This window comes from Oncorhynchus keta, chromosome 35, assembly GCF_023373465.1.
Source record: "Oncorhynchus keta strain PuntledgeMale-10-30-2019 chromosome 35, Oket_V2, whole genome shotgun sequence".
Classification (NCBI taxonomy): domain Eukaryota; kingdom Metazoa; phylum Chordata; class Actinopteri; order Salmoniformes; family Salmonidae; genus Oncorhynchus; species Oncorhynchus keta.
In genome coordinates, this window is record NC_068455.1 from 8528888 (window position 1) to 8539343 (window position 10456).

Genomic DNA, 10456 nt, shown 5'->3' on the forward strand with positions numbered 1-10456 from the left:
AATATTAAATCATATTTTATCTTAACAAACCTTAATGGGTTTCTCTAAGGATGTGTGGATATTATTAAATAACCTGGTGTAGTTTCTCTTCTGTCCAGAGGAGGGCGATGTACATCTACAGTCAGTCTGAATCCTCATTCCCTACATTCACCTCATTTTTTAAAATTTCACCTTTATTTAACCAGATAGTCAAGTTGGGAACAAGTTCTCATTTACAACTGTGACCTGGCCAAGATAAAGCAAAACAGTGCGACACAAACAACACAGAGTTACACATGGAATAAACAAACACAGTCAATAACGCAATAGGTAACCACAATAATAACCTCATATGCCCCGTCATGCATTTAAAAGCATGGGATTGGTGGAAGCACGGCTGGTTAAGATGTCATATAGGTGTATAGAGGCATTTTAATTCGTTATATGAAGAGTGCCTTGGTCCTCCTTTCTTTTTGATGACCCAAATTCACCCCTTTTACCTAAGAGCACCTTCTGTCTACCAAAATGTACTATTGTGTACCTCAGTAGCGCTTCCCTTCCTCCTCTTTCTGCGATGTCATGGAGGTGATTTCGTTCTAACTCCCCGTGTCCACGTGACAATGCACCACTAAAGCACCTGCTGTGTTTGTACGCGTGAACGGATTAGTGTGAATGGTGACTGATTGTCCAGGGTGGCTACGTTGATTATTGCAGAACAGGAAGGGTGATATATGATAATATAATAATAATAATAATATAGGGTGATATATGATAATATAATAATAATAATAATATATGCCATTTAGCAGACGCTTTTATCCAAAGCGACTTACAGTCATGTGTGCATACATTCTACGTATGGGTGGTCCCGGGAATCGAACCCACTACCCTGGCGTTACAAGCGCCATGCTCTACCAACTGAGCCACAGAAGGACCATGCACATCCTAAACTCCTAAACCACCGGTGCAGATAAAGAAATGAGGGGCCCAACACACACACAGAATATAGTTCCCCGGTTTCATCTTCGTCAAGGGTAATAATATACTGGGGAGAAACTATATCCGTGTGAGGATTCCTAATTTCCTTATAGTTGATTCTTGCCCCTGGTTGGGTAACTTTCCCCAAATTCCCCGGTTTCTCAGAAATTCTGGTTGGAGGATTCCGGGATTCGCTGCTTATTCCCACGTAATACCAGGACATATCTAACCAGGATTTCTGAGAAACCTGGGGGAAGTTATAGGAATGTTGCAACCCTAGACCCAAGCCAGACAAACACACATTCTTATGCAATTGAAAATTATATATTTTTATTTAATAGCTAAGAACAGGAAATCTACAAGCTGTACAGAAGAACATTCCTCAGCATGTCAAATGCCTATAAGAACACACAACAGCACATCATGAGAAACAATTGGTCATTTCAACAGCCTGACCCTACCACCAGATTGGTCATTTCAACAGCCTGACCCTGCCACCAGACAGGACAACATTCCTACACATAACTACAGACATCTGATTTCAATACCAAACATACAGCAACAAGACCGCACCCTTTATGATAAGACAGCCCCCCCCCCCCCATCTCAAGTCAACTTGACATGAAACACAGTGTAGAAATGTCAGCAAGGTGCAAGGAAGGTTCATGATTGTGCGAGGATAACACACACGTACAGAAAATGCACACACACGCCACCTTCGTGCAGAGCTGTTTATACAATGCTACATTAGCAATGTTTCCACACATCTCACAGACAGGTCTGTGTTTAAACACGCTCTCAGCAAGCCTCTACAGGCTGTGGGAGATACAGGATCAAACCTATAAAACACTAGAACCAGGGTCGTGTTCAGTAGGGCACAACGGCGCAAAATGTATTGCAATGTTTATGTGTTCAAAGTTCAGGTAGTACCTCCCAGTTTGTTGTGTTCTGTACCAACTGAGCACCATGGAACTTAAAATACATGTATCTACAGCATGTGTGTGTTTGTGGTGTGTGTGCGTGAGTACGTGCAGTTTGAGTCAGTTGGGATCCTGTGGGCTGTGGGAGGGCTTCTCTGGGTCTGTGTCTCCCAGGAATGGACAGGCTTTGTCAGCTGGGGCATCCGCTGAGCACCTGTCAGAAAATACACACAAATCTCAGCTGGAGAGACGTTAACCAACAAGAGTCCAGTATTCCTCAGAATGTGTGTCTCTATTGAACATGCGTCTTGGTCCAGGACTCTGGTTAGCAGGCCACAGACTGGGGGTTACGGTTATCCCACAGGCCACAGACTGGGGGTTACGGTTATCCCACAGGCCACAGACTGGGGGTTACGGTTATCCCACAGGCCACAGACTGGGGGTTACGGTTATCCCACAGGCCACAGACTGGGGGTTACGGTTATCCCACAGGCCACAGACTGGGGGTTACGGTTATCCCACAGGCCACAGACTGGGGGTTATGGTTATCCCACAGGGCACAGACTGGGGGTTATGGTTATCCCACAGGCCACAGACTGGGGGTTACGGTTATCCCACAGGCCACAGACTGGGGGTTACGGTTATCCCACAGGCCACAGACTGGGGGTTACGGTTATCCCACAGGCCACAGGCTGGGGGTTACGGTTATCCCACAGGCCACAGACTGGGGGTTACGGTTATCCCACAGGCCACAGACTGGGGGTTACGGTTATCCCACAGGCCACAGGCTGGGGGTTACGGTTATCCCACAGGCCACAGACTGGGGGTTACGGTTATCCCACAGACTGGGGGTTACGGTTATCCCACAGGCCACAGACTGGGGGTTACGGTTATCCCACAGGGCACAGACTGGGGGTTACGGTTATCCCACAGGCCACAGACTGGGGGTTACGGTTATCCCACAGGCTACAGACTGGGGGTTACGGTTATCCCACAGGCCACAGACTGGTTAAATCAACATTGTTTCCACATCATAAAAAAAAAAAAAAACATTCATATTCAATGACGTGGAATCAACATGGGAAACATTGGGGCGGCAGGGTAGCCTAGTGGTTAGAGTGTAGAGGCGGCAGGGTAGCCTAGTGGTTAGAGTGTAGAGGCGGCAGGGTAGCCTAGTGGTTAGAGAGTTGGACTAGTAACCGGAAGGTTGCAAGTTCAAACCCCTGAGCTGACAAGGTACAAATCTGTTGTTCTGCCCCTGAACAGGCAGTTAACCCACAACCTCCTGAGATTGCAAAACAATTCCTATAATGAGGTGCACATGTAGTTGAGAAGTCCAGTTTCTACCGTCAGTTTATGTTTCAAAGTGCAACAAAACCTTCGCTAACCATGAGCCTCGTAGACTGTATCGTCCAATCACAGAGCACATACAAGTCACGTGACATGTGAGCTGCTATAAGGTTTCATCATGCGTTCTCTAACAGACCACGTGACTTGTATCTGTTCTGTGATTGGACAGTACAGACCGCAATGCTATATGGGATCTGTTGTTTTTTTGCCTTCTAACTATGTACACAGTGTTGAACCATTGACTTTAAAAAATATATATAATGACCGTTTTTGTAAAGAGATTTCTAATCTTCTGAATTAATGGTTCACACCACTTTTGTAGCTATTCACCACTTGGAAACACGGTAATATGCATGTTATAATTTGCGTAGGCTGAAAATGAGTGGCCGTGTCAATTCCTGGAACCATAACCCGTGGAAAGAGGGACGTTGCAGCCCGATAGAGGTAGAGGGAGAGTGAGAAAGGGGGAAAATAGCTGACCTAAAAGGAGAGGTTACGTAACACACCAGCTGCCTGTGAACTCTTGAGTATAGCATTTCACAGTCAGCTGCTGTTGACGACGCACTGAAGAGAGACAACAAGTCCCCAACCAGTTGATCGCCACCTCCAAGGCATTTCTAGTCGATCCTCAAACCTTTCTGTAAAAAAAACGATGATAAAGCCTTGTGTTCCTTGTTATTCATATCACGCTGTTGGTGGTAGGTGCACTTGATTCACTCTGCGCGCAGGGTAGGCAAACTGTTGCCATTTTTGAACCGTTTCATGGGTACAAACTGCTTTCCTGGTGGGCCCAGAGAGCAAATCAAGTGTACCTCTGGCCAATCGGATGGCTCAGACGATTGTGTCTGCAGTAACGTAGCGGGCGTAAAAGAAAGCTCCAGTAAAGTTGGTACTGTGAGATTTCAAAATGTTTAAAACCACGACTGGAGAGAGACTGTCAGCGAATAGAGCAAAGGGCTGGTGTTTTTATTAGTGAGTTTATGTTTACGTTCTTACTCAGCACTGTCAACACTTTGTATTCAACACTTTAATAGACTATTCAAATGTACATTCTCCCTACTTCCACTCAGCACTACAACCAACACTGCAGCAGTAATGAATGAGAAGGAAAGTGTCTCTATAGGTGTGTGTTGTTATTATTAGCAGCTTGGGTCTTTTTTTTTAATATCAAGGAATATTTCACTTCCTCTGTTCATAGGAGTAACAACATGAATTTGTGCACAAGGCAGAAATAATGCGGTTCGACTCAAGTTTCGCCATCAGATGGAAGATGGTGTCCCTTTTTGGTCAGTGTCAGCGGAGGAAAGTGAGAGAGGAGGGACGTTGAGAGACGGACCCTCAGTCTGCTGCTCTCTCCCTCTGCTGAGACAGACCCTCAGTCTGCTGCTCTCTCCCTCTGCTGAGACTGACCCTCAGTCTGCTGCTCTCAGCCCTCTGCTGAGACAGACCCTCAGTCTGCTGCTCTCTCCCTCTGCTGAGACAGACCCTCAGTCTGCTGCTCTCTCCCTCTGCTGAGACTGACCCTCAGTCTGCTGCTCTCAGTCCTCCGCTGAGACTGACCCTCAGTCTGTTGCTCTCTCTCTCCGCTGCGACTGACCCTCAGTCTGCTGCTCTCAGCCCTCCTCTGAGACTGACCCTCAGTCTGTTGCTCTCTCCCTCCGCTGAGACCGACCCTCAGTCTGTTGCTCTCTCCCTCCGCTGAGACCGACCCTCAGTCTGCTGCTCTCTCCCTCCGCTGAGACTGACCCTCAGTCTCCTGCTCTCAGCCCTCCGCTGAGACTGACCCTCAGTCTGCTGCTCTCAGCCCTCCGCTGAGACTGACCCTCAGTCTGCTGCTCTCAGCCCTCCTCTGAGACTGACCCTCAGTCTGCTGCTCTCAGCCCTCCGCTGAGACTGACCCTCAGTCTGCTGCTCTCTCCCTCCGCTGAGACTGACCCTCAGTCTGCTGCTCTCAGCCCTCCGCTGAGACTGACCCTCAGTCTGCTGCTCTCAGCCCTCCGCTGAGACTGACCCTCAGTCTGCTGCTCTCAGCCCTCCGCTGAGACTGACCCTCAGTCTGCTGCACTCTCCCTCCGCTGAGACTGACCCTCAGTCTGCTGCTCTCAGCCCTCCGCTGAGACTGACCCTCAGTCTGCTGCTCTCAGCCCTCCGCTGAGACTGACCCTCAGTCTGCTGCTCTCTCCTCCGCTGAGACTGACCCTCAGTCTGCTGCTCTCAGCCCTCCGCTGAGACTGACCCTCAGTCTGCTGCTCTCTCCCTCCGCTGAGACTGACCCTCAGTCTGCTGCTCTCAGCCCTCCGCTGAGACTGACCCTCAGTCTGCTGCTCTCAGCCCTCCTCTGAGACTGACCCTCAGTCTGCTGCTCTAAGCCCTCCTCTGAGACTGACCCTCAGTCTGCTGCTCTCAGCCCTCCGCTGAGACTGACCCTCAGTCTGCTGCTCTCTCCCTCCGCTGAGACTGACCCTCAGTCTGCTGCTCTCAGCCCTACGCTGAGACTGACCCTCAGTCTGCTGCTCTCAGCCCTCCGCTGAGACTGACCCTCAGTCTGCTGCTCTCAGCCCTCCGCTGAGACTGACCCTCAGTCTGCTGCTCTCTCCCTCCGCTGAGACTGACCCTCAGTCTGCTGCTCGCAGCCCTCCGCTGAGACTGACCCTCAGTCTGCTGCTCTCAGCCCTCCGCTGAGACTGATCCTCAGTCTGCTGCTCTCAGCCCTCCGCTGAGACTGACCCTCAGTCTGCTGCTCTCAGCCCTCCGCTGAGACTGACTCTCAGTCTGCTGCTCTCAGCCCTCCGCTGAGACTGACCCTCAGTCTGCTGCTCTCAGCCCTCCGCTGAGACTGACCCTCAGTCTGCTGCTCTCAGCCCTCCGCTGAGACTGACCCTCAGTCTGCTGCTCTCAGCCCTCCGCTGAGACTGACCCTCAGTCTGCTGCTCTCAGCCCTCCTCTGAGACTGACCCTCAGTCTGCTGCTCTCAGCCCTCCGCTGAGACTGACCCTCAGTCTGCTGCTCTCAGCCCTCCGCTGAGACTGACCCTCAGTCTGCTGCTCTCAGCCCTCCTCTGAGACTCACCCTCAGTCTGCTGCTCTCAGCCCTCCTCTGAGACTGACCCTCAGTCTGCTGCTCTCAGCCCTCCGCTGAGACTGACCCTCAGTCTGCTGCTCTCTCCCTCCGCTGAGACTGACCCTCAGTCTGCTGCTCTCAGCCCTCCGCTGAGACTGACCCTCAGTCTGCTGCTCTCAGCCCTCCGCTGAGACTGACCCTCAGTCTGCTGCTCTCAGCCCTCCGCTGAGACTGACCCTCAGTCTGCTGCTCTCAGCCCTCCGCTGAGACTGACCCTCAGTCTGCTGCTCTCTCCCTCTGCTGAGACTGACCCTCAGTCTGCTGCTCTCAGCCCTCTGCTGAGACAGACCCTCAGTCTGCTGCTCTCTCCCTCTGCTGAGAAAGACCCTCAGTCTGCTGCTCTCTCCCTCCGCTGAGACTGACCCTCAGTCTGCTGCTCTCAGCCCTCCGCTGAGACTGACCCTCAGTCTGCTGCTCTCTCCCTCCGCTGAGACTAACCCTCAGTCTGCTGCTCTCTCCCTCCGCTGAGACTGACCCTCAGTCTGCTGCTCTCTCCCTCCGCTGAGACTGACCCTCAGTCTGCTGCTCTCAGCCCTCCGCTGAGACTGACCCTCAGTCTGCTGCTCTCAGCCCTCCGCTGAGACTGACCCTCAGTCTGCTGCTCTCTCCCTCCGCTGAGACTGACCCTCAGTCTGCTGCTCTCAGCCCTCCGCTGAGACTGACCCTCAGTCTGCTGCTCTCTCCCTCCGCTGAGACTGACCCTCAGTCTGCTGCTCTCAGCCCTCCGCTGAGACTGACCCTCAGTCTGCTGCTCTCAGCCCTCCTCTGAGACTGACCCTCAGTCTGCTGCTCTCAGCCCTCCTCTGAGACTGACCCTCAGTCTGCTGCTCTCAGCCCTCCGCTGAGACTGACCCTCAGTCTGCTGCTCTCAGCCCTCCGCTGAGACTGACCCTCAGTCTGCTGCTCTCAGCCCTCCGCTGAGACTGACCCTCAGTCTGCTGCTCTCAGCCCTCCGCTGAGACTGACCCTCAGTCTGCTGCTCTCAGCCCTCTGCTGAGACTGACACTCAGTCTGCTGCTCTCAGCCCTCCGCTGAGACTGACCCTCAGTCTGCTGCTCTCAGCCCTCCGCTGAGACTGACCCTCAGTCTGCTGCTCTCAGCCCTCCGCTGAGACTGACCCTCAGTCTGCTGCTATCTCCCTCCGCTGAGACTGACCCTCCGTCTGCTGCTCTCTCCTCCTCTGAGACTGACCCTCAGTCTGCTGCTCTCAGCCCTCCGCTGAGACTGACCCTCAGTCTGCTGCTCTCAGCCCTCCGCTGAGACTGACCCTCAGTCTGCTGCTCTCAGCCCTCCGCTGAGATTGACCCTCAGTCTGCTGCTCTCAGCCCTCCGCTGAGACTGACCCTCAGTCTGCTGCTCTCAGCCCTACGCTGAGACTGACCCTCAGTCTGCTGCTCTCTCCCTCCGCTGAGACTGACCCTCAGTCGGCTGCTCTCAGCCCTCCGCTGAGACTGACCCTCAGTCTGCTGCTCTCAGCCCTCCTCTGAGACTGACCCTCAGTCTGCTGCTCTCAGCCCTCCTCTGAGACTGACCCTCAGTCTGCTGCTCTCAGCCCTCCGCTGAGACTGACCCTCAGTCTGCTGCTCTCAGCCCTCCTCTGAGACTGACCCTCAGTCTGCTGCTCTCAGCCCTCCTCTGAGACTGACCCTCAGTCTGCTGCTCTCAGCCCTCCGCTGAGACTGACCCTCAGTCTGCTGCTCTCAGCCCTCCGCTGAGACTGAACCTCAGTCTGCTGCTCTCAGCCCTCCGCTGAGACTGACCCTCAGTCTGCTGCTCTCAGCCCTCCGCTGAGACTGACCCTCAGTCTGCTGCTCTCAGCCCTCTGCTGAGACTGACACTCAGTCTGCTGCTCTCAGCCCTCCGCTGAGACTGACCCTCAGTCTGCTGCTCTCAGCCCTCCGCTGAGACTGACCCTCAGTCTGCTGCTCTCAGCCCTCCGCTGAGACTGACCCTCAGTCTGCTGCTCTCAGACCTCCGCTGATACTGACCCTCAGTCTGCTGCTCTCTCCCTCCTCTGAGACTGACCCTCAGTCTGCTGCTCTCAGCCCTCCGCTGAGACTGACCCTCAGTCTGCTGCTCTCAGCCCTCCGCTGAGACTGACCCTCAGTCTGCTGCTCTCAGCCCTCCGCTGAGACTGACCCTCAGTCTGCTGCTCTCAGCCCTCCGCTGAGACTGACCCTCAGTCTGCTGCTCTCAGCCCTCCGCTGAGACTGACCCTCAGTCTGCTGCTCTCTCCTCCGCTGAGACTGACCCTCAGTCGGCTGCTCTCAGCCCTCCGCTGAGACTGACCCTCAGTCTGCTGCTCTCAGCCCTCCTCTGAGACTGACCCTCAGTCTGCTGCTCTCAGCCCTCCTCTGAGACTGACCCTCAGTCTGCTGCTCTCTCCCTCCTCTGAGACTGACCCTCAGTCTGCTGCTCTCAGCCCTCCTCTGAGACTGACCCTCAGTCTGCTGCTCTCTCCCTCCTCAGAGACTGACCCTCAGTCTGCTGCTCTCAGCCCTCCGCTGAGACTGACCCTCAGTCTGCTGCTCTCAGCCCTCCGCTGAGACTGACCCTCAGTCTGCTGCTCGCAGCCCTCCTCTGAGACTGACCCTCAGTCTGCTGCTCTCAGCCCTTCGCTGAGACTGACCCTCAGTCTGCTGCTCTCTCCCTCCGCTGAGACTGACCCTCAGTCTGCTGCTCTCAGCCCTCTGCTGAGACTGACCCTCAGTCTGCTGCTCTCAGCCCTCCTCTGAGACTGACCCTCAGTCTGCTGCTCTCAGCCCTCGCTGAGACTGACCCTCAGTCTGCTGCTCTCCCCTCCGCTGAGACTGACCCTCAGTCTGCTGCTCTCAGCCCTCCGCTGAGACTGACCCTCAGTCTGCTGCTCTCAGCCCTCCTCTGAGACTGACCTCAGTCTGCTGCTCTCAGCCCTCCGCTGAGACTGACCATCAGTCTGCTGCTCTCTCCCTCCGCTGAGACTGACCCTCAGTCTGCTGCTCTCAGCCCTCCGCTGAGACTGACCCTCAGTCTGCTGCTCTCAGCCCTCCGCTGAGACTGACCCTCAGTCTGCTGCTCTCTCCCTCCACTGAGACTGACCCTCAGTCTGCTGCTCTCAGCCCTCCGCTGAGACTGACCCTCAGTCTGCTGCTCTAAGCCCTCCTCTGAGACTGACCCTCAGTCTGCTGCTCTCAGCCCTCCGCTGAGACTGACCCTCAGTCTGCTGCTCTCAGCCCTCCGCTGAGACTGACCCTCAGTCTGCTGCTCTCAGCCTACGCTGAGACTGACCCTCAGTCTGCTGCTCTCAGCCCTCCGCTGAGACTGACCCTCAGTCTGCTGCTCTCAGCCCTCCGCTGAGACTGACCCTCAGTCTGCTGCTCTCTCCCTCCGCTGAGACTGACCCTCAGTCTGCTGCTCGCAGCCCTCCGCTGAGACTGACCCTCAGTCTGCTGCTCAGCCCTCCGCTGAGACTGACCCTCAGTCTGCTGCTCTCAGCCCTCCGCTGAGACTGACCTCAGTCTGCTGCTCTCAGCCCTCCGCTGAGACTGACCTCAGTCTGCTGCTCTCAGCCCTCCGCTGAGACTGACCCTCAGTCTGCTGCTCTCAGCCCTCCGCTGAGACTGACCCTCAGTCTGCTGCTCTCAGCCCTCCGCTGAGACTGACCCTCAGTCTGCTGCTCTCAGCCCTCCGCTGAGACTGACCCTCAGTCTGCTGCTCTCAGCCCTCCGCTGAGACTGACCCTCAGTCTGCTGCTCTCAGCCCTCCTCTGAGACTGACCCTCAGTCTGCTGCTCTCAGCCCTCCGCTGAGACTGACCCTCAGTCTGCTGCTCTCAGCCCTCCTCTGAGACTGACCCTCAGTCTGCTGCTCTCAGCCCTCCTCTGAGACTGACCCTCAGTCTGCTGCTCTCAGCCCTCCTCTGAGACTGACCCTCAGTCTGCTGCTGACCCTCAGCCCTCCGCTGAGACTGACCCTCAGTCTGCTGCTCTCAGCCCTCCGCTGAGACTGACCCTCAGTCTGCTGCTCTCAGCCCTCCGCTGAGACTGACCCTCAGTCTGCTGCTCTCAGCCCTCCGCTGAGACTGACCCTCAGTCTGCTGCTCTCTCCCTCTGCTGAGACTGACCCTCAGTC

At 54.8% G+C, this 10456-nt stretch overlaps 1 protein-coding gene across 1 annotated transcript in view; it reads right to left on the minus strand.

Annotated features, from left to right (window-relative positions):
• Window positions 1-1270: 1270 nt before the first annotated feature.
• LOC127915805 (solute carrier family 22 member 13-like) overlaps window positions 1271-10456 on the minus strand; it is a 20397-nt gene continuing 11211 nt past the window's right edge. The window contains exon 10 of the mRNA XM_052496238.1: window positions 1271-2091. Within this exon, the coding sequence (XP_052352198.1) occupies window positions 1946-2091 (146 nt within the window). The 3' untranslated portion in view covers window positions 1271-1945. The remainder of the gene's footprint in view (window positions 2092-10456) is intronic.